The sequence below is a fragment of the Manis javanica genome, chromosome X (assembly GCF_040802235.1).
Source record: "Manis javanica isolate MJ-LG chromosome X, MJ_LKY, whole genome shotgun sequence".
NCBI classification, from domain to species: Eukaryota; Metazoa; Chordata; class Mammalia; order Pholidota; family Manidae; genus Manis; species Manis javanica.
The window spans coordinates 12,394,654-12,419,263 of NC_133174.1; the positions used below are offsets into that span (position 1 = coordinate 12,394,654).

The following is a 24,610-nucleotide window of genomic DNA, read 5'->3' on the forward strand; positions in this document are numbered from 1 at the left end:
CCTTCCAAGACTGACCAAGGAAGAAACAGAAAATCTAAACTGACCAATTACCAGCAACGAAATTGAATTGGTAATCAAAAAACTACCCAAGAACAAAACTACCCAAGAACAAAACTCCGGTACCAGATGTATTCACCGCTGAATTTTATCAGACATTTAGAGAAGACATACCCATTCTCCTTAAACTTTTCCAAAGAATAGAAGAGGAGGGAATACTCCCATATTCATTCTATGAAGCCAGCATCACTCTAATACCAAAACCAGGCAAAGACACTACAAAAAAAAGAAAACTACAGACCAATATCCCTGATGAACATAGATACAAAAATACTCAACAAAATATTAGCAAACTGAACTCAAAAATACATCAAGAGTATCATACACCATGATCAAGTGGGATTCATTTCAGGGATGCAAAGATGGTACAACATTCAAAAATCCATTAACATCACCCCCATCAACAAAAAGGACAAAAATCACATGATCATCTCCATAGATGCTGAAAAAGCATTAGACAAAATTCAACATCCATTCATGATAAAAACTCTCAACAAAATGGGTATAGAGGGCAAGTACCTCTACATAATAAAGGCCATATATGACAAACCCACAGCCAACATCATACTGAACAGTGAGAAGCTGAAAGCTTTTCCCCTAAGATCAGTAACAAGACAAGGATGCCCACTCTCCCTGCTTTTATTCAACATAGTACTGGAGGTCTTAGCCACGGCAATCAAACACAAAGAAATAAAAGGCATCCAGATTGGCAAGGAAGAAGTCAAACTGTCACTGTTTGCAGATGACATGAGATTGTACATAAAAAATTCTAAAGAATCCACTCCAAAACTACTAGAATATCTGAATTCAGCAAAGCTGCAGGATACAAAATTAATACACAGAAATCTATTTCATTCCGATACACTAACGATGAACTAGCAGAAAGAGAAATCAGGAAAACAATTCCATTCACAATTGCATCAAAAAGAATAAAATACCTAGGAATAAACCGAACCAAGGAAGTGAAAGACCTATACCCTGAAAACTACAAGACACTCTTGAGAGAAATTAAAGAGGACACTAATAAATGGAAATTCATCCCATGCTCTTCAGTAGGAAGAATTAATATTGTCAAAATGGCCATCCTGCCTAAAGCAATCCACAGATTCAATACAATCCTTATCAAAATACCAACAACATTCTTCAATAAACTAGAGCAAATAGTTCTAAAATTCATATGGAACCACAAAAGGCCCTGAATAGCCAAAGCAATCCTGAAAAGGAAGAATAAAGCTGGGGGGATTATGCTCCTTGACTTCAAGCTCTACTTCAAAGCCACAGTAATCAAGACAATTCGGTACTGGCACAAGAACAGAGCCCTAGACCAATGAAACAGACTAGAGAGCCCAGATATAAACTCAAGCATATATGGTCAATTAATATACAATAAAGGAGCCATGGACATACAGTGGGAAAATGACAGCCTCTTCAACAACTGGACAGCTACATGTAAGAGAATGAAACTGGATTACTGTCTAACCCCATACACAAAAGTAAACTTGGAATGGATCAAAGACCTGAATGTAAGTCATGAAACCATAAAACTCTTAGAAGACAACAGAGGCAAAAGTCTCCTGAACATAAACATGATCCACTTTTTCTGGAACACATCTCCTCGAACAATGGAAACAGAAGCAAAAATGAACACATGGGACTACATCAAACTAAAAAGCTTCTATACAGCAAAGGACAACATCAGCAGAACAAAAGGCATCCTACAGTATGGGAGAATATATTCGTAAATGACATATCCAATAAGAGTTTAATATACAAAATATATAAAGAGCTCACATGCCTCAACACCCAAAAAACAAATAACCCGATTAAAACATGGACAGAGGATATGAACAGATACTTCTCCAAAGAAGAAATTCAGATGGCACACGAAAAGATACTCATCGCTAATCATCAGGGAAATGCAAATTAAAACCACAATGAGGTATCACCTCACACCAGTAAGGATGGCCACCATCCAAAAGACAAACAACAAATGTTGGCCAGGTTGTAGAGAAAGGGGAATCCTCCTACACTGCTGGTGGAAATGTAAATTAGTTTAAACATTGTGGAAAGCAGTATGGAGGTTCCTCAAAAAGCTCAAAATAGAAATACCATTTGACCCAGGAATTCCACTTCTAGGAATTTACCCTAAGAATTCAGCAGCCAAGTCTGAAAAAGACATACGCACCTCTATGTTTATCGCAGCACTATTTACAATAGCCAAGAAATGGAAGCAACATAAGTGTCCATCAGTAGATGAATGGATAAAGAAGATGTGGTACATATACACAATGGAATACTATTCAGCCATAAGAAGAAAACAAATCCTACCATTTGCAACAACATGGATGGAGCTAGAGGGTATTATGCTCAGTGTAATAAGCGAGGTGGAGAAAGACAAGTATCAAATGATTTCACTCATCTGTGGAGTATTAACAACAAAGAACAGACTGAAGGAACAAAACAGCAGCAGAAACACAGAACCCAAGAATGGACTAACAGTTACCAAAGGGAAAGGGACTGGGGAGGATGGGTGGGAAGGGAGGGATAAGGGGGGAAAATGGGCATTACGATCAGCACACATAAGGTAGGGGGGAGGCACAGGGAAATCAGCATAAAACAGAGAAGACAAGTAGTGATTCTATAGCATCTTACTATGCTGATGGACAGTGACTGTAATGGGGTATGTGGTGGGGACTTGATAATGAGGTGAGTCTAGTAACCTACTGGTGCTCATGTAATTGTACATCAATGATACCAAAATTAAAATTAAAAAAAAGAATCATTCTCTGGTCCTTATGCCTTTCTCTGAACCCCCATTTTATACTATTACATCATACGCCATAATTTTCTTTAACATTTTTCTTATTTCTTTAATCGCCTAAAGTCAAACATAGATTAAAAGACCAAGTACAGATGAAAGTCCATATAAAAAATTCAAACGCAGATAAAACTAACCTATGATGTTAGCAAGTCTGGACAGTGGTTACCTTTGGTAAAGAGGAGATTATGACTGGGGATTAGGAGAACTGGGGCTTCTGGGATACTGAAAATGTTTTATATTTTTATTTGGGTGGTAGTTATACAGGTGTGTTCATTTATAAGCTGCACACATGATTTGCACTTTCCTGTTTGTATGTTAAAACTCCTAAAAGTCTTTTAAATAATAACCTTTAAGGTTTAAACAAATAAACCTTTTAAAAAGGAAAAGTAAATAAGTTGTGTTATTTTAAACTGGAAACTATTCAAAAGCATCTGATTAGCAAATTGCCAAAACTGTGTATTTTTTATATGTACTGTCAAAATATACACCAATTAGCACATATTGCTATGTACCTCATATTTTTAATTAATAAATTCCAGAAATAATTTGAAAAAATAATGATCTTAAATCTGACTATGAGTTTGAAATGTTAACAATAACTATAGCTGCATTTCCTTTAAACAAAATACAAGAACAGATTATCATTTGTAAACAAACAACTAAAATCCAAACAGGGAAGCACTAACCCTCGGGTTTACACTTGTATCTCTTACAAAATTCTGTATGATTTATGAAATATAAAAACAAACAACAAAAATGGTATGATCAAGGCAAAAAAAAGGAAAGGCACACACCCTAAACCATCTTCTTGAAATAACACATTCCTGATTAGATTTTTTGACTACTTTAAACCAAATTAGGAATAATTAACAATTAGAGCAAGGACAATATAAAAAGATACAGCTGAAAGAGTGGTTATTATTAATATCTTAAATTTCTGGTTTTCGGGGAATTTTTCACTAGTAGGAGACAAAAAAGTCCATTCTCTCATTGTGCTTTACAACAGAGAAGTTTCCTTTTCCGCACCGTGAAGAAGAAATAAAAATACCCAAACATTCACTCAGAATGCAGAAGCGATAAACTAAATTACTTATTTTCTACAGAATCTCATGGTATAAATAAACTAAGTCACTTACTTTCTACAGAACATCAAGAGAAAAATTTTGCCCAAAATTGGAGTCACACACTTTTACCTTTTAAAAACTTGGTCAAAATTGAGAGTTTTGTGCAAAACCCATAGATACTGATTCCTACACCCCCCCCTTTCACTATGATTTCTTCTCATTCTAGGTAATGAAATTCCTAAGTTAGAAAGTGGAGTGTGGATGTGGAATCATGCCCTTCCCCCGTGCTTACCTCCATACCAAAGATGAATGACTCAGTGGACAATACTGAGCAAGAAACTGATATCAAACACTATAAAATTCTCCCACAGAAGGGTTTCTGAATCTGCATGTGTAATCTAGCAGAGCTGTTTCTGACAGTTTAAGTTTGAAGACAGCAGGAGTCTTGCCCCAGAGTGGGGAACCTTCAGCACATATACACCAAATGTGTACTTAAGTGAAACTCTGTAACATATGGTACTGAGTTCCTCTCTCATTCTCCACGGTAACTACCCTACAATCTATTTGCAAGAATGCCTAGAAGAGATTTTTTAAAGGCCACTTATAACTATTTCTACTGAATATCCAATTAGTTAGAATACGTTGTTTTTAAAACTATTTTCTTTACCTAGTGGAGGCTGAAGTAAGCGCCCTTCCTTTTCACATGTTCCAACTGGCTGTATGTCTGGAGAATCGACAAGTTTCCAAAAATCATTTCTGTTATCACTACCATCCAATCTTAAACATAGTCTAGCACCAGTAATTCCAACAACTGTAGCGATGCATACTGAAGTCATATTGCGAGGATCATGGGCTTCCAATTTCATACCAACTTCGAAGTCATTAGCCGGTGGAATTTTGGCCTATATATATATACACACACATAAATAAAATTTTGTTAAAATGCATAAACTATAAGAAAAACAAACTGTCAGTTATGTTACCAGAATACCTGAGAAACATTTTAAGGTAAGAATCACAGCAGATGGTGACCGCAGTAACAGCTGCAAGAGTCAAGAAAAAGATATTCTCCAAACCCTCTCCTTGGCTTGACATGCAGCATAAAAACACTGCCCATGGCTTGTCTCACTCATCTGCCCACTTCCAGACAACCCAAATAGAGCCTCTAAAATGCACCCTGAATGGCTTTCTAAATTAAGCATCCAATTAGGCCACCCACCTTGATAAACCAACCAGCAGGGTACCACTGCCTAACATAAAGTCCAAATCCTCAGTACAATTTCAAAACCCTCACACCTTTAACCTCATTCCCACATCACCACCTCTACCCACTTTGTGCTCCAGCCGCCCCTTGCCATCCCTCAATATTTAGGTTGTTTTACACTCATGTGCCTTTGTTTGGTGTTCTCTACCCAGAATATCCTTCTCCTCATTCCAACCATCTCATATAATAGCACTTCTTCTGTGAGCCCTTCCAGTAGAGACTTATGACATTTCTCATAATTATTTACATATCTGTCTTTCCTTCCAGATGGACAAGCATAAGGGCTTAGTATAACTGACATAGAGTAAATTCCTAACAAATGAATGCAGAGACCATCTGGCTCTTAAGTGTCACTACCACAATCCCACTCTCTCCTCACACTACCAGAACCTAATGATCACACAAACATCCTTCAACAAGTTAATAGTTTACACTAATATATACAACATCTATAGAAGTTTGGCATACCTGTCTGAAACACTCTGAAGGAGCCCTTAAAGATTCAGTCTCTTTCAAGTAATCGTCCCAATGGAAATCATCTGGGGGAAAAAACATGTACAAAATCAGCATTTTTTTAGTACATACAATATGTATACTAACTTTCAGGAATAAAATGAGTTTTATTTACGTATCTTAAAAAAAATACTTCCTAAAGAGATCAATATTTGATGAGTTGCATGGAAATAAAAAAATTAGGTAACTTTCTGATAATAATGGCTCTGATATACATAACACTCCAAATCTGCTCAATATAATGAGGACAGCAGCACTGTGATTATAAAAATATCAACTCCAGAAATGCTTAAAGGACTTTTTATAGAGTAATAGCAATTTCTACTCATCTGTCTCTAATATAAATTTACTCAACCTGTGTTTCCCATTTTTATCCCAATATGAAGGTGTGTATCTTTGTTGTTCATGGGAAGCTATAAGTATGTACTATAACAGAATTTTACCCTGAAGTGCTTATGAAAAGGAAAAATCTGAGAACCAAAGTTGTTGTTTCTCAATGGACTATCAGAGCTCCATCCAGGATGTCAAAAACATGGTGGCAGAACAAAGCAATAAACCACTCTTTGGTGCAGTCACTGATATGGATTATTTTAATAATCTACATTTCCTATCAACTCTTCCTGTCCTTTCTGTCACACAGTCTTCATGATATACTATAATGCTAGAGGAGAAGGTCAGAAAGCAGTGTACTTTGTCTGGCTTGAACAATTCGCTGTGCCAGTCAGACTGCCAAGACACAGAAAAACTTGACAGCAGTATTAAAGGTACTATTAATTCATACAAAGTTTAATTCTCATGAACAATGAGGTTTTTCTATACTCTTAATTTCCTCACTATAAAAATACTGGGTTTGGCAGTTCCGCATTCCTGGGCGAATCTGTTACCAGCCTCTGATATATCCTTCAAAGGATATGATATATATACACACACAGAAAAATGGAGTGTTGATAAATGCTTAATAAGCAGCTTTCCAGAAAATATAAACAAAAAACCTAACTGGTAATGTTTGCAGATTTCTGCGATGTAAATACTACCAGCAAGATGCCAAAGTGAAGTAATCAACAACAAAGTTGGGAAGACATGTGCACAACTGACTCTCTCAAGCTGTCATGAGCCATGGCATACCACAGTTAATTGTGTGCGTTCACTTACAGGTGTATGTACACATATTATATATGGTATTAAGCATGTCACACCTAACATTGCACACCCTGCCTTTTTTTCTAATACAATATATCTACGAGACTGTTCCATCTCTTAAAAAAAAAAAAATACTGGATCTAATTCCACTTCCAGACGATGTGAGGCAAGCACTACCACAGTGCTGAAAGGCATTCAGCAGAATGTCAAGAATATGGGCTTCAAAGTTGAACCTGCTTCCCCCAGTCTGGCTCTGCCTCTTACTATCTGTGTGACCCAGAGCAAGTCATTTTACTTTCTCAGCCTCAGTTTTCCTGCATCTATAAAATAGGGGAAAATAACACATATGGTACAAGGTATTTTGAGAATTAAGTGAAGTAGCATACATGTGAGTCACTCAATAAACGGTATGTTTATTATTATAAAATTAAATGTCATAGCTGTTCCCAAATTTACATATACTGGGTATTTTTGTCAAAAGTGGAAACTAAGATCAATGGCTCCAAAATTAAACTGACCAGAATATTTCAGTGACCTCCTAGGCACTAACCCAATAATCAGAAGACCCAGAAGCTCTACCACGATTTGGTCTTAGCATTAAAAAAACAGAATAAAACATGAATGGAAGGAAAAATACGACTAGGATGTCATTAAGGAGCTGGCATCTAAGGAAGAAAGGAGTGTTAAATTGAAGATGACTGGAAACTAAAACCACTTCACAATTATGCCTCAAAGAATTATGACTCTTCCATAAATCAGTTACATTTGTAAAATTTTTCAGTGACATTAGGAAATACTTAATCCACCTCTAACACAATTTTTAAAAATATTCTATCACTACTTGCATCTGAAGGGGCTATAATTTGAGCTAGCAAATACTTTATACTGGTGCTCTATAATATGGTCATTTTTTATCACATTGTTAGCCAATGCACATATGTAGCATTTAACCAATGGAGCCTTAATTCTTTTCCTTATTCATAAAGCAGAGCTTTTAATCTGTAAAACTGTTCAGCTTGGCTGCTCATGTGCTAAGACCCTACCAGTAACATAGGGGAAATATATATAGCAACAGGCTTTACTAGTTTAGATTTGACACGTCTACAATACCACAGCTGGAATTCCTGACCAGGAGCCAAAATGGTCAGAAACTCCCAGTCTGCCTCTGCATCTTATCCTCATTGACAGATGGGGGGGCAGTTATTCTCTCTCAGAAAAGAGGACTGGGAATAGATATGTTTGCCCACAAGACAGGTATACATACACAACCTTGTAATCTAATTGTTGTTCACACATGCCCATGGGTCCTTATTTGACTTGTACTCTATTCCAGTCCAGGCATTAGATCAAATACCTTTGGCAAACTAGACATGATCTGTATAAGCCCCCCTGGTTTTCTCCAGAGTAAATCAGAATCATGTCTTCCATCAGTGCTTGGATTGGGTTCAGAGGTCCTGTCATGAAGATAGGCAAAATAACTAGAACCAGCAGCTTCTCAGCTCAGTGATCAGCACCCACTACTTCATAGCATTTTGAATTTTGAAGTTACTTTAAGGTACTATTTTTTAAATTTATTTTTATGAATTTCCATAAAGGCAAATCTACAGAGACAAAAAGTAGGTAACTGGTTGCCCAGAGGTGGGGGAGGGGAGAGGCACTGCAGGCAACAAGGAATGACTGCTAACTGGGTACAGGATTTCTTTTTAGGGTGATAAAAATGTTCTAAAATGATCGTGCTGATGGTCATAAAATTCTGTAAATATAATAAGAATCACTGTATTGTATACTTTAAGTGGATGAATTGTATCTCAGTAAAACTGTTATCTTTTAAAAAAAAAAAGATGGAGAGGATTCTGTAGAGATGAGGAAGACCATTTGGCCTCCATTTCCTTGGAGGGTTTTTGGAGTTGCAGGAAAGAGCTGAAGAACAAAAAAAGCCAATGGAAAAGAAAGCTAAGGAAGCACCAAGGGGGGTGCTCAGCTACAGTGAGAATGATTCCATGGGGACTACCTCTACAGGCAATCTTCCTGTAAGAACAGAAAGTGGGACTGGAAGGACAGGTACAACAGAAAGACAAAGAGCAGATTTGCCTGGAAATCACTCTTAAGTACACTAGGTTTACAAACAGTATGTTTTTATTCAGCCTTCTGTATGCATGACTCATTTTCTCATTTTCCTTAAGAGCAGGTGCAGTGGTCATATTCTATCTCCTGAGTTTCTGATGCAGTGCTATACACATGCTATTCATAATAAGGCACTTAAAACATGAACTAATAGCTCAGGGTTAATGAAGTTAACATTCACTGAACATTTTCCATATCCCTAAGTATTATATTAAGTGCTTTACATTCTCTTTTTTTATCTAATTCCAATATTCCCATGAGGTTAGTAGCATTAACCTATGCTACAGAGAAGAACTTTGAGTAATTTGCCCAAGGTCACAAGGCCAGTAGAGAATGGGGCCAAGACCCTAGAACAGGTCTTCTCAGACCTCTCAATGTCTTAACTTTTATCTACCAAACTGCCTTCTGACCATCACAAAAGGCCTTTCACACTGACTTTAATGCTAAAATAAGGGTTTTTATTAATAATCAAATTATTTTAAACTGGTAATACATGGTAATTAATAACTAAGTATTTTAATTGGGCAAAATTCTCAGTGAAATACATGGTTATCCTTTTACTTAATCCCATACCAATTTACCTCTAAGTAAAACCAAAGTAAAATTTTCAAAATAAAATACTATTTTTTTACCTTTCCTACTGCTTAGGTTTTATATTTACAGGAGTTTACTGTACATAGACTAAAAGCAAAAAGAGTTCACATTAACACTGGGTAGAGAAGAAAAATATGGCGTGCTGAACTACTTTGAATCCTGGCACTTTGCACAGAAGATGCACCTGAGCGAGGAGCTTTCTTAAAAAAAAGGGAAGAAAAAGAAAGGCAATAGTGAGCAATGCCAGAAGTTCATAGCAATAGTCTGAAAGAGCACTTAGAAAAACTATAAACTAAAACTATTTTCTAACAGGAGCCAGTTTTAATTTTATAATTTTATAACACCCTCAATAATTCTCTGCATAGAACTTCATTTTCTAATATACTATATGCCTTATAATTTGTGTATTTATTTTGTTTATTGTATGTCTTACTGCACTCAAATATAAGTTCCAAAAGAGCAGCGATTTATTTATTTTCTCTGTTTTGGTCACTGCTGAAGCCTCAGTACCTAGAATAGGACCTGGCATACAGAACATCCTCAAACATTTGTTACATGAATGAATGAACAAACCAAAAAAAGCTGAGCTGATCCTTACAATGGTTAAATCAGTTTGCCCTAGAAATAACGTAGATGTTTCTGAGAGTTTAAAACATAACAGGGAAGCTAGAATACAATATAATTCAATGGACAAGGCAGTTTTTTCTCTGTGCCTAGCTGATGTGTACTTCTCAAAGGAGGCTCCTAGTACCTAGTTCTCTCTTCTTTTGGTGATATAAGCAGCCACAGATGGCTATTGCCTAGATCCATTGGCTCATCATTGCCAAACAGAGGTATTCTAATTTTGTCATCTTGTCTTTATTAGCCAGAAAACTTCTACAGATAGAACCCTCCGCTCTTTGACCACTGAGTCACCCTGAGGTATAGATAACATGGGGAAGTCATGATCAATGCTGCCTTTTCCTTTATTTCCTAGTTTTGAAAGTAATGAACTCGATCCCTACCATTCTTCACATGACAATAAATTGTTTTATTTTTTAATATCATTATGAACTCATGGATTTAACCATACTTGCTCTGTTTCCATCTATTGCTGTTTTACCCTAACTGATATTCAAATTGTCAAATGACAAGCTTCTTAAAGAAAGATCTATAAAAGATCTAAACACCTAACATCCGAATCTAAGCACCTATTATCTCCTGTAACTTTATTTTATTTTTTCTACATAAACAAGATTTATTGGGGAGTGCACTCAGGATCAATACCTGGGGGATGAGAAGGAAGCAGAATTGAGCAGAGGGAAATTGAACTGCAGTTCAATCACAACAAAGGCCTGAAGCTAATTCTCTAGTGACTGATTCTGAATCTCAGATCTTCATACCCAATCATTAACCAGTGTTTAGTTGGGGGCCCTCCCAGGAAAGGGCAGATGACCATTCTTTCTCTTTTTAATTTTTTTATATTGAGGCATATACAATCACGTACAAATCTTAGTGCACAGCTTGATTAATTTTGACACATACACTCATGTAACCATTACCCAGATCAAGATATCAAACATTCTCTCTAATTGTACTCCCCCTTCACCTATTTTACCCACTCTCCACACCACCCTTCCGTATGGCAACTACCAGTCTGTTCTCTGGGTTTGAGTCACTTGTTTTTTAGATTCTACAAATAGGTGAAATGATAATGGTATTTCTCTTTCTCTATCTGACCTATTTTACTTAGCATAATAACCTCTAGGTCCATCCATGTTGTCACAAATGGCAAGATTTCATTCTTTTTCATGGCTAACATTCCACTGCATATACCTAACACACCTTTTTTATCTACTCATCTACTGATAGACACTTAAGTTGTTTTAATATTTTAGCTATTGTAAATAACACTGCATATATCCTTTTGGATTAGGGATTTTTTCTTTGGGTAAAATCCCAAAAGTTTTCTCCTCTAACTTTACTTTTAAAAAGGCTTTTTTCAAAACTTCAGTCTACCAGAACATACTCATTGCAAATGAACAACTAAAAATATCATCTTTAGACAAGTAAACTTTACCTTCATTTACTGTTTGCCCCATGGTATCTCCTTCTGGTGCTCTCTCCTACAAGGAAAAAAATCAATTAATGCCTCTCTTTAGCATAATACATTTCTGAAGGGTACTAGCATTAGAAATCAGTTACAGAGTTAGATCATTTTAATCCCTTTCCCTTGAATAAAAATGGTAGGTTCAGTAGATTAGTAGTTGTCAGGGGTAGGACAAGAGATACGAGTACGTGTAAGGAGTTTCTTTTCTGGGGTGATGAAAATGTTCTGGAATTACATAGTGGTTGGTAATGGTTCTACAACCTTGTGAATACATTAAAAATCACTGAATATACATTTTAAAAGGGCTAATTTTATGATTAAATGAACAAAAAAGAGCAGATGATATGTTCTTAAGAGACAGGATTCAAATTGAGGCCTATACCAAAAGCTCACATAAGCCCATGTTACTGAGAGGTAGAAGAATCATAACTGTGTTGGTGAAATTTGGAAGAACTGCAAGAGTCAAGTATTCTAACAAGGCAGTTACATGTTAGAAGGCCTGTGTATTTTGAGCCACTAATTAATTAATTCAAACATTTTCCTACATGTCTTCAATATGCCAGGCACTATGTCCAGTTAGAAATAGGCATGTGAACAAAACACAGTAAGAGCGCCATAAAGGAGAGATGTATACAGAAATACTTAGTATATCAAAAGGCTATCTACTTCCCATTACTCTATGCCCATAGTCAGAGCACAATGATGTATATAATTTAAAGGAAAGGAGCGACACACAGCAGCAATTCACCGGAGAATTCGCTTTATTAGGGAAAGGTGCTGGGTTATATAGGAAGGGGCATGAATTGACTGAGGTGTCACTTCTACGGGGCTGGTGGCTGTTGGCTAGGTGCTGGGATTGGGAGGGGGGTGAGAGGTGATTGGGCTTCAGGTGGCACCGGCGGGAACTGAGGACACCGAAGAGAAGCTGGACGTTTGCAATCTTACTGGTGGGGGCCCTTCATTCCCCCCTTTCTCCTCTATGGGGTTGTGGACGTTGCTTTCTCTCTGGCTGCTTCCTGCTGAACGGGGGCGGAGAAGGGAGTGAGGGCTTGAGGATTGGGAGGAAAGGGTTGATAGGACTCTCTACAGTAAGGACGAGTAGATGTGGACTTCTTCAGGTTGGAAATTAATGAAGGTTCCCTGTAACCATAGGTTGAGGACCTGTTGATTCCAATGGTGCCAAGAGGATATGGGTGTCAGGAGCCAGGTGTCTGCGGCCATTGTTTCCAGGAACAGTTTCCAGTGGAGAGAGGGGTCCATCTCAGCATGTGGTGAGGAGGTCACCTGAGGGTGGCCAGAAGCTGGTAGTTCCTGAGTAAAAGCTGGTTGAAAGCTTGATTAGAGATTTTTCCGACTTGGGATTTGATGAACTTTATTATACAGGGTAAGAAGAGACAGGCGAGAAGAATGATTATTATGGGGCCTGCAATGGGCCAGAGCTAGGTGAGGAGGGGGTTTGCTACTATTGAAGAGAATGGGTGGGAATTGGAAGCAGAGGAGAGACTGGAGGCAAGGTCAGTGAGTTTGGTGATATCAGTTTCTACAATGCCGGATTTGTTGATGTAATAGCAGCACTCTTCCTGGAGGAAGACGCAGGTGCCGCCCTTCTCGGCTGTAAGCAGATCTAGGGCCCGCCGGTTTTGAAGGGTGACCTTAGCTAGCGAAGTGACCTGTCTTTGGAGAGAGGCTAGGGAATCGGCAGTGGATGTCAGGACTCCCTCATGTTTGGCGTTAAGATCTCTAACTGCCCATAGAGAGTGACCCAAGGCTTCTCCCGAAAACCCTGCCCCGACCGACCATGATGGGAAGGAAAGCAGCTCTTTTTGTGGACGAGGGCAAGGGAGGTTGGAGCTCAAGAAATTCTGCCATGCTGTAAAGTGTAAGTTGTGGGATTACGGTGACGAGAATGCAGAGTGTATCAGAGTCAAGAGGCAGTGAGTTGAAAAGACTGCCATTACACCAAAAGAAGTGTCCCGGTTGCGTAAAAGTCTTAGAGCCGGAGGTAGGGGTGTAGATAGAGAGGCAGTGAAGTGCGCTGGAGGGGGGTGGAGTTGGGCCTACACAGTGGTGGATGGTGAGATTATCTGTGTATTCTGGTTCCCATAGGGGTATGTCTGCCAGGGGGCAGAGGGGTTGTCTTTCTGCATGGAAGGAGTAGTTAGAAATATTAAGGGGCACAGCGGCCAGCAGTGGGCGCTGTAGTGATGCACACAAGAAACAATTGGCGGTGTTAAGGGTGTGGTTGAGAAAGATGGTGGTGTCCTGAATGAGCTGTAATGAAGAGTAGGAGAAATGGGAAGAGGGGCGGGGATAAGAAGATGAAGAGGTGCCGTCAAGAGTTTGGATAATGACTTTTTCAGAATGTCTGATATCTGATGCAACTTGAGAGATCTGGGAATGAGAGGGAACATACTTTCAAGAGATATGAAGGGTACCGTGGGGGGTCAAGGACCCCCCGTAGTAAACTGAGGCTGTGACTCCGGCGGCCCATCGAGAGTCCCAGGGATCTGGGATTGATAAGGAGAATGAGCCGTTGGGATATTTCATGAAACGGTTGGAGGAGTAATACTGTGGGTACTGGAAGTTACCCATGTAGTGAATGGCGCAAGACCAGTAGGGACATCTCCTGTAGGTGTCTGGCTATCGCCTGCAATAGGCTTGTTTTTGGTCATAGAGGAAGCAGAGGTAGGGAGAATAAGGGTAGCTGCTAGTGAACACTTCAGTGGAAGGAGGAAAGTGGAGGTATAAAGGCTCAGAGCAGCTTTTCAGAGGGCAGTCTGGTGTGGCAATGAGGGCAGTAACTTTTGTTTGATGCTGTGTGTAAGCCTGTCTGACTTTGAATCGCCATACAAAGGAGGCTGGGGTGGCGGGGAAGACAATAGGAATGAGGGAAAAAAGCGAGAGAGCAGTAAAGGAGGAAAAAGTCATGATTTGGGTATGGATGGCAAAGGGGGTGAACGGGGTTTTGGAGGAAAGAGGACAGTAAGCTCAGGAGTCTGGAGGGAGGGAGGGAGAGTCTGTAAACTTTTGTAGGTTAAGAGATCTTTTAGGTGATGTGGGGACAGAATGGTAAGGGGCGCCCGGAATGTCAGTTTATGAGCTTCCTTCTCCAAGAGCTGTCTAGCGGCTAATGCTCATAGGCAGGGGGCCCATCTCCGAACTGTGGGGTCTAATTGCTTGGAGAGATAAGCTACTGGGGCAAAGGATGGGCCATAATATTGGCCTAGGACTCCTAGAGCTTGACTGGACCTCTCATGAATGTATAATGAGAAGGGCTTTGACAAATCAGGAAGATGGAGAGCTGGCGCTTCCACAAGGGCTTGACGGAGCTTAATGAAGGAGTGTCGGGGTGAGGATGACAATGGTTCTTCAGGGGGGCCCTTGCTGAGGTCGTATAGGGGTCTTGCCAACAGGGAGAAGTTAGGGATCCACGCTCTAAAATACCCAGCCAGGCCTAGAAAGGAAAGGATTTCTGTCTTGGTTTTGGGAACGGGCAGGTCAGAGAGGAGTCATTTTCTGTCTAAGGTAATGGACTTTTTTTCTTGAGACAGAAGGAATCCAAGGTAAGTGACAGAAGGGGAAGAGATTTGAGCTTTGACGGGGGATACCCGGTAACCTCTGGAAGCTAGAAGGTTAAGTAGAGACGCAGTGTCAAGTTGAGACTGCTCCCACGAGGGACTGCAGAGTAGAAGATCATTTACATATTGTAATAAAGTGGACTCGGGGTGATCATGATGAAACCATTTGAGGTCTTGAGCTAGGACTTGTCCAAAAATATGGGGACTATCTCAGAAGCCTTGTGGCAAAACTGTCCAAGTAAGTTGTTCAGAATGTCTGGTGCATGGGTCCATCCAGGTGAAGGTGAAAAAATCTTGGGAGGAGGGGTCTAGAGGGATAGAAAAAAATGCGTCCTTGAGATCTAGGACTGAGAAGTGGGATGCTGAGGCAGGGATCTGCGATAAAAGGGTGTATGGATTTGGAACTAAGGGATGGATAGGGACAACGGCCATGTTGATAAGGCGAAGGTCTTGGACAAGGCGGAAAGATCCGTTGGTTTTTTTAACAGCTAATATGGGGGTATTAAATGGGGAGTGAGTGGGTCTGAGGTAATTTTTGTTTAAGAGATCTTGAATGATGGGTTGGAGGTCTATGAGGGCTGAAGTGGTTAGGGGGTATTGGGCCTGACAGATATACTGAGAGGGGTCACGTAATTTGATAGAGGCAGGGGGACATAGGGCCATGGAGGGGCTTGTAATGTCCCAAACTTTGGGATTTACAGGGTGTATGAGGGCAGAACCGGAGCTTTCATTGGGTAGACGGGGGTTGTTGGCTATGAGGGCCATCAGAAAGGGAGTACTGGGGGCTGTGGCAGTGGATATAGTTATGGAAACGTGGAGGAGAGAAAGGATGTCCCATCCGAGTAAAGGGATGGGACACTGGAGCATAACCAGGAAGGAGTGGGAGAAAGGTATGGGACTGTCTTGGATTGTACATAAAAGGCGGGGGGTGTTTAATGGGAAAATCTGTTTACCTCTTACCCCGACTATAGGAGTAATGGCTGGCGTGGTAGGGCCCCGGTATTCTCGCAAGACTGAGAAGGTGGCTCCTGTATCTAGGAGGAAGGAGATGGGGCGACTGTCTACTGTTAAAGTAACCCTGGGCTCCTGTTTGGTGATGGAAATGGTTGGGCGAGAAGCCCCCGGGCCCCGTCAATCTTCTTCTGCCAGCCCCACTACGGCGGGCTTAGGATGGGGGTTGCTCATCCAGCCTCCCCTCCGGGTGGTTGGGCAATCAGACCCCTAGTGGCCCTTTTTGTGGCATCTGGGGCATGGGGTGGTAGGAGATCTGGGGGAGGGGCACGCCCTTGACCAATGTCCCTCTTTTCCGCACTTGAAACAAGCTCCTGGGGGGGGGCTTGTTTGTAGAGGGGCGCCCAGGTTGTGGTTTTATCAGCTGGGCCAACATCTGGAAATTGGCCTGATCAGCCTTTTGTTTACGGCGTTCTTTCTCCTCCTCCCGGTTATGGAAGACTTTAAAGGCCACTGTTAGGATCTCAGTCTGTGGGGTAGCGGGGCCCTGTTCTAACTTTCTGAGTTTAGCTTTAATGTCGGGGTAGCTTTGAGCTAGGAAGTATGTCATAAGGACATGTCTTCCTTCAGGTGTTTCTGGGTCCAGGCTGGTATACTGTAATAGGGCTTGAGTGAGTCTGTCTAAGAACTTGGGAGGGGGTTTTGTCTCTCTTTTGAATTATGTCTTGGAGCTTTTGAAAATTGACTACTTTACGAGCTGCCTTTTTCAGGCCTGCTATTAAGCAGGAGGCAAAAATAGCTCGAGAGTGGAGACCCACGGTGGTGTTATAATCCCTGTGTGGGTCTCGTTCAGGGACAGCAGTGGGGCCAGGGGGATAGGTGGGGTCAGTCCTGTGGGTTTCAGTAGCATGCGTTTGGGCGAAGTCCCAAACTCGTCTACGCTCTTCAGGGAGGAGAGTATTGGCCAGGAGCATGAAAATGTCATGATGTGTGAGGCTGTAAGACTAGAGGGTCCACTGAAACTCGCTGATGTATGTCGTGGGATCAGTGGAAAAGGAACCTAGGCGTTTCTCTAGTTGGGCTAAATCTCCTAAGGAGAAAGGGACGTGAATGCGCACGATGCCTTCGGATCCTACTACTTCCCGGAGGGGAGGCGATAATTTTGGGAGGCCCTCAGGACCGGGTCTGAGGGGGACTGAAGGGTTCTGGCTCAGTCTGTGCGGGGGAAACAGGTGATGGGGGCAAAGCCGCGATAATTTTGGGAGGCCCTCAGGACCAAGTCTGAGGGGGCAAAGACAGAGGAGGCTCCTGGAACTTAGTTAGAGGGGGGCTGAAAGGCTCAGGCTCGATCTGCAGGAGGTGGGGAGGTGAGGGGGACAGAGGAGGAGGGGGTGAGGTGAGGGAGGAGATGGTGGTGGAGGGAGGGGAGGAGGGGAAGGGAAAGGACGGGAGACTTCTGCGGGGGTGGAGGCAGAGGCAGCAGCGGCGGTGGCGGCAGAGGAAGGGGGAGGGGCTGTTGTAGGAGAAGAAGGGGAAGGGAGAGGACGGGAGGCTTCCGCCAGGAAAGAGGCAGCCACCGCGGTGGAGGGTGGAGGGGTTGTAGGAGGGGGAGGGGCCGAAGGGGGAAGCCTGTATGGCGGAGGCTCGTCAGCCGGGTCAAAGGTAATCGAAGAGGGACTGGGAGTGTGGGGAGGGGAGGAAGACGGCTTGCAGGCTTGGAGAACTTGGGAGGGGGCGGCGGGAGGAGGTGGAAAGCTTCCATATAGGGAATCTCCTTCCATTTTTTCAGGTGCTGGCAGTAGTTAAAAAGATTGCAAGTGATGTTAGGATCAAGAGTTCCCCCTGCGGGCCATTGGTTGTTATTGTCTAGGGGGTATGTCGGCCAATCTTGGGAACAATATTTACGGAGAAGTTTTGGTTTTATATCAGGTGTCAGGGAGAGGGTAGCCAGATGCTTAAGCAGGCATTCAAGAGGTGAACTTTCAGGGAGGGATGAGGAGGCTCCCATGGCTAAAGGACAGAGAAGGAGACAAACGGGGGAAGATGAACGGAGATCCTCGGACTGGAAGCAGACCGCAAGGAGACAAAGGGCGTCCCCGATGATCCTTGGTGGTCTGCGGAAACTTGTATACGAGTCGGAATTTCTTAGGAAGTGTGGGTCGTCACCCAGACTTCCCTAAGAAGGCAGTTTGCCGGAGTCACGAGGTACCTAGCGCTAGGAATTTTTGGCAGACAGATTTCGGCGGACGGAACAGAAGGAGGAGGGGGGGGAAAAGGGAGCGTTCTCATCAGCAAAGGAGTCACCTCGTTTATGGCTGTTGGAGGAGGGGCCTGAGGGCCTGCCACAGCCGTGAAGGCCTGAGGCGGGAGAGTTCCCTCCTCATCCCCGAGCGTCAGGGCCTTGCCGGACGATCACGGTCAATGGCACTGCGATAGCTCAGGGAAGAGTGGCCCACTCCGGGGGGAAAACTTACCTAAAGGCCAGAGAGGAGTGGTGAGTGTGATGAGCCAGCGCAGGAAAAAGAGGACGAGGGCAAGCTGCTGCTGGTGTCGGGGGGAAGACGGGGCCCAGTTGGGGTGTCCCGTCTCCTGGGTTTCAGCACCAATGAAAGGAAAGGAGTGACACACAGCAGCAATTCACCGGAGAATTTTCCTTTATTAGGGAAAGGTGCTGGGTTATATAGGAAGGGGCATGAATTGATTGAGGTGTCACTTCTATGCGGCTGGTGGCTGTTGGCTAGGTGCTGGGATTGGGAGGGGGTCAAGAGGTGATTGGGCTTCAGGTGGCACCGGCGGGAACTGAGGACCCCCCCCCCCCGAAGAGAAGCCGGAAGTTTGCCATCTTACTGGTGGGGGCCCTTCAATAATGAAAGGTAATTTTTTATTTAAAAGAAGCCTATGAGGAATACATTCATTAAGCCATCCAGAACACCTACCTTCTGTACCTATGACTCAACAGAGTTACACTCAAGCATCACCTCCCCAAAACTTACTCCTTCTGACATTTTTATCTTACAAATACTATTGATTTCCCAGGTACTTGGACTTAAAACCCAAGGTATGACTGAATGTGTGAGGTTTTCTTCTTTCACTCATATGTTCAGTGGCCAATACATGCTCTCATATTCCCCCCCACTTTCCCTGCCACTAACTGGTATTATACCCTCACTGGCTCCTGCCTGGTGTAATACCATGGCCACCTAACTCATCTCACCACAAAGGCCTTTCCGTACTCCAACCTACCCAACACATAATGTTACATATGGTCTGAGTTGCTTTCTGCCCAAATCACACTCCTGTTTTAATAATTTCACTGACTACTGAATTTGAACAAAAAATCTTATATGGGGCCTATTTAATTACCCCCTCACAATTTCAAAAGCCACCTGACATCTACCACCTACAGCTATCCTATGGCCTAATCCAAGACTCATCATGTTTTTCTATCTACATGCAATACCCTTTCCTCCTCTTCTGCTTCTTGAAATCCTATCTATCCTTTAAGGCCTAACATAAATGCAACCTCCTTCTTGAAGGCTTCTTGTTCCTCTCTACATTACCATCATCTATTCCCAGGTGTGATCTAGTCATTTATTTAATAAATATGTACAGAATTCTTGTTTTGTGCTCAGTGCTATGTGGACAGAAGACACACAATCTACTACAAAAGAGCTGCAAATCTACTGGGAAAGACATAACAAATAATTGTCAAACAAAGCAGAATAAAATACAGGCTTTATTAAGGAAGGTAAAAGTAATGCTATGTGGTTAGACAGAAGGCACAATTAACTGGGAATATAAAAGAAGGCTTCTCAAAGGAAATGGCACTGAACTGGTCCTTAAAGATGAGCATTTCCATGAGTAGAGAAGACAGAATTTCAGGCGAAAGACACACAATGAGCAGAGACTAAAGAGGCTCCTGCCTCTTCTACTTGACTATGAAATGCTGGAGTTGCTCAGGTTCCTCCCGGGCGTTCACTTCCTTCTACAGTCTCTCAGGGCCCATGGCTTCAGAAGCCACACAAACACAAAGCATTAACTCAAGGCCCTTCCCAGATCTCTCCTCTGAAAGTCAGACAGGAATAATCAAATGGATTGAATATTTGATACCAATGGAAGGATGCTGTCAATTATGGACTATAACCTAGTGGCTAAAGAAAAAGAAAAAGTGAAATATATAGAAGGTGCTGAATCCAAAGAGAAAGTAAAGAGAGATGTAATCCTGAAAGATCCACATATATATAGTAAATAGATTTTCAATACAAGTGTCAAGGTAATTCAGAGAGGTAACGCAGAAAGGATAGTTCTGTTTTGTTTTTTCCAACAAACGTTGCTGGAACATATTCATATACAAAAAAGTAAAAAATAGCACATCTCACAAGTTAATACACAAAAATAACCTTGAAAAAGATTGCAAGTGTAGATGTAAAACCTAAAATTATGTAGTTTCAAAAGAACATAGAGACCTTGTGATTTTGAGTCAGGCAATTTCTTAGATATAACACAAAAAAGCACAATGCACAAAAAAAATTGATAAATTGGACTTTCTCAAAACTAACAACTGCTCTTCACAGTACACTGTTAGGAAAATAAAAGGATAAGCCATGGAATGGGAGAAAATATTTGTAGAATGCACATCTGATAAAAGATCTGTATCCAGAATATATAAAGAAAACTTATAATTCAATTTTAAAAAGCCTAACAGCCTAATAAAAACATGATTAGCAAAACATTTGGACACTCACTTCACTAGATACACAAACGGCAAACAAGCATGGGAAAAGATGTTCAATCAAAACTGTTAGTGTTCAGAAAACACGAATTAAAACCACAACAACATACCACGACATAAATAGCTAAAATTAAAAAGACTGACAATACCAAATGTCAGTGAATGCGTGGAACTTCAATTCTCCTACACTGCTGGCAGGAATATAAATCAAGTATTTCCATAAAAACAGACCTTTCTTAGAGGTAAACACAAAGGAAACATTCTTAAATTCAAAACCAGTGCTTCAGAATCCAAACCAGTCATTTTAGAGGGAGAACCACAGACCAATGAATAAAATACTCTATTTTTTTAACCCTAAAGACAGGAAGAATTTCAGATACCTTAAGCTTCAGATCATCCATATTGGAAAAGATCGATTCACTCAGAGTTTGTAAAGTTAAAAAGGGGTTAACATATAAAATATATAAAGAACTCACACACCTCAACAAACAAAAAGCAAATAACCTGATTTAAAAATGAGGAGAGGATATGAACAGACAATTCTCCAAAGAAATTCAGATGGTCAACAGACACATGAAAAGAAGTTCCACATCGCTAATCAACAGATAAATGCAAATTAAAACCACAACGAGATATCACCTCACACCAGCTGAATGGGCAATATCCAAAACAAAAATGACAAATGTTGGCGAGGATGTGAAGAAAGAAAAACCCTCCTACACTGTTGGTGAGAATGTAAATTAGTTCAACCACTGTGGAAAGCAATATGGAGGTTCCTCAAAAAACTCAAAATGGAAATACCATTTGATCGAGGAATTCCAATCCTAGGAATTTACCCTAAGAAAATAGTATCCCAGATTCAAAAAGATATATGCACCCCAATGTTTATCGCAGCACTATGTACAACAGCCAAGAAAAGGAAGCAACCTAAGGGTCACTCAGCAGATGAATGAATAAAGAAGATGTGGTACATATACACAATGGAATATTACTAAGCCATAAGAAGAAAACAAATCCTACCATTTGCAACAACATGGATGGAGCTAGAGGGGATTATGCTCAGTGAAATAAGCTAGGTGGAGAAAGACAAGTACCAAATTATTTCACTCATCTGTGGAGTATAAGAACAAAGGAAAAACTGAAGGAACAAAACAGCAGCAGAATCACAGAACTCAGGAAAGGACTAACAGTTGCCAAAGGGAAAGGGTCAGGGGAGGATGGGTGGGAAGGGACGGAGTACGAGGGGGGAGTGGAGAAAGGGGGCCTTACGATTAGCATGTATAATGTGGGGTGGGGGGGCACGGGGAGAGCTGTGAAACACAGAGAAGACGAGTAGTAATTTTACAGCATTCACTACGCTGATGGACAGTGACTAATCGGGTATGTGGGGGGGGACATGGTGAAGGGGGGAGTCTAGTAAACATAATGTTCCTCACGTAATTGTAGATTAACGATACCAAATTTTTAAAAAACACAATCCCCTTAGTTAGAAACTACTAACTAACTACCTGACCTAGACCAAACATTTCAGCGGAGAGGAGACCAAATTACAGTTCAGACCTAAAAGCAACGTATAACCGCAGGGCGCAAAACCTACCAAATTCACCTACTCCTCTCCGTACGACGGTTCACACTAGGATATAGCACAACCAGTACTCAGCTGGAAAAGGCGAGAACGCAGTCTCTTAATGAAGGCAGCAATGGTCCCTAGACCCACTCGTGCCGCGAGGGCACTGCGGCCACCTCGCTGCTCCTCCGGAGCATTGGCGCCCAGCGCTCCGCTCCGCCTCCCACAGGGGACCGCGCCCCCACCTCGCCCCCTTCTTCCCCAAGGCGAGCCACCGGCGACCCCTGCCACCTCCAAGCGCCCGGAGCTCCGGGCGCGAGGCCGAAGGGCACCTGGCACTGGGACGCGAGCCCGCGCTCCGCGACAGGTGCATCCTTCCGGGCCAACGTTTCCCTCCCAAACTCCCAAAGTTACTTAACAAGTCCCCGGAAGGCAATCGGGTGGGTTTCAGCCCCAAGCACTCAAAGTCAACCCTGCACCTCAAGCCCGCAGCCCACCCGCACCAGCCCGGGACCCCAGCCCGACCGCACTCACAGAGGGAGGATACTCGGGAGGGTGCTCTGCGCTTTTCGGGACAGGGGACGATCGGACCGCGGCCCGGAACCCGGACGCCGCGGGAGGGATTGGCCCGCGCCCGGCGACGGGCCCTGGGGGAGTGGTAAGGCGAGCCGCAAAAACTACTGGGGGGCGTCGCGAAGGGCGCTACACGGCGCAGAGGAGCGCTCGCCTCGGGAGTGAGGCCGCCGAAGCCGGCGGGGCCCACTTACGGCCGAACCCCGCGGAGCGGCGAGGGGGCGTTTCTCGCGCACGACTACCGTGCGACGGTTCCCGGCCGCCCGCCTGCCCGCGGACGACCAGAGCCCGGACGCCACGTCGCGGTCTCTCTGCTACTCACGGGGCCTGAAGTCGCCATGTGCCTCGGGTCTCGTCGGCCACAGCAGGGATATTCTGTCCAGTGGAATCGCGAACGATTTGCCGGTCTTCACACCGCCGCCGCCATGTTTGAGAAGCCGCGCGCGGACCCGCGCCTGCCCCGCCCACGCCCCGCCCACGACAGCCAGCCCCGCCCACGACAGCCCGCGTGCCATTCTTTGGTCACGCACATTGTGACCACCCGCGCGGGCGTGGCCCGAGCCGGGGCCCCAGCCGGAAGCCCGCGCAGACGGTGCCGGGCGATGAGACACGGAGAGCCCGGGAAAGCCCTTAGCAGTTTTCCTTCATCTTCCCCCCACCATCTGCCCTCCCGCCAAAGAAAAAAGCCAGTCGCAACCCAAACACCCAAGACACTGGTGGGCTCCCCAACTGGGACCGCGGGGTCCGCGTCAAGTTCCATCCCGGGAACTTGCTCCTATTGGCCATCACCTTCGACTCTCGGCCGCCACCCACCCTGGACACGCAATGAAAAGGCAGCCGCTTCCCTAGAGCTCAAGCTGAAGTCCGATGAGGAAGGAAAATACAGCTCGTCAGAGCAACTTGACCAAATCCCCTCTCTCGCGACTTGCATTTTCCTTGAAACAGCTTCTCCCCAACCCCCATGGGTTTTTGCCACGCGTTCCCGTCTAGCTCCACATTCTGGATTTAGTTGTTACCGTAAATCCAGTTTGAACTAAGAGGAACTAGATTAACCCGGCGGGGAAAAGAATTCGCTCATTGGCTTTAGGGTGCTCGGAAGCGTCCACGAGTGTGCGCTTTTGGAGGGTGTCTTCTCTGTTCGATCCTCCTCGTCTCGGGAGGAGCGTTTACGCAGGTGGAAGTCGCACCGAGGGGAAAGCGGCAGGGGTAAAACAGCCCAAGGATCTCTGCACAGTGTAGCAAACAGAAAACCGTAGAAAAACATCCCACCCCTCCTTGTGAGGTTGGGTATGAACAGATCTAAAACTTTTGTTTGAAACACAAAACAGTGTGCTGTGTTAGCCAAAATAAACCATTGGCAGGCCTCTCTGCACCTCTTTCAAAACCTGTATGTAGGTTTTGCATCCGTGATCGCCTTAACGTAGTATATATAGAGCATTATCTATTTTTTTAAATCATAAGTGGGAAATCGGAGCCAAAACTTAACAAAAAACTGCGTTACATATCCACTGTCTACAATGCAAAATAAAACTATTCTCACACA

The 24,610-nt window shown here is 43.0% G+C and overlaps 1 protein-coding gene across 4 annotated transcripts in view; it reads right to left on the bottom strand.

The window, feature by feature from the left end:
• The window catches only part of SCML2 (Scm polycomb group protein like 2), a 97,161-nt gene that overhangs the window by 67,769 nt on the left and 4,782 nt on the right, over positions 1-24,610 (bottom strand). For 3 of the 4 annotated variants that reach the window (XM_073227676.1, XM_073227674.1, XM_073227677.1), the window contains exons 1-4: positions 23,390-23,514; positions 11,637-11,682; positions 5,675-5,745; positions 4,610-4,844 (exon numbers count right to left, since the gene is read on the bottom strand). In XM_073227676.1, coding sequence (XP_073083777.1) covers positions 4,610-4,844; positions 5,675-5,745; positions 11,637-11,682; positions 23,390-23,407 — 370 coding nt within the window. In that variant the 5' untranslated portion in view covers positions 23,408-23,514. Of the gene's footprint in view, positions 1-4,609; positions 4,845-5,674; positions 5,746-11,636; positions 11,683-23,389; positions 23,515-24,610 lie in introns of those variants that run through there. The other variant, XM_073227675.1, reaches the window with a different exon arrangement.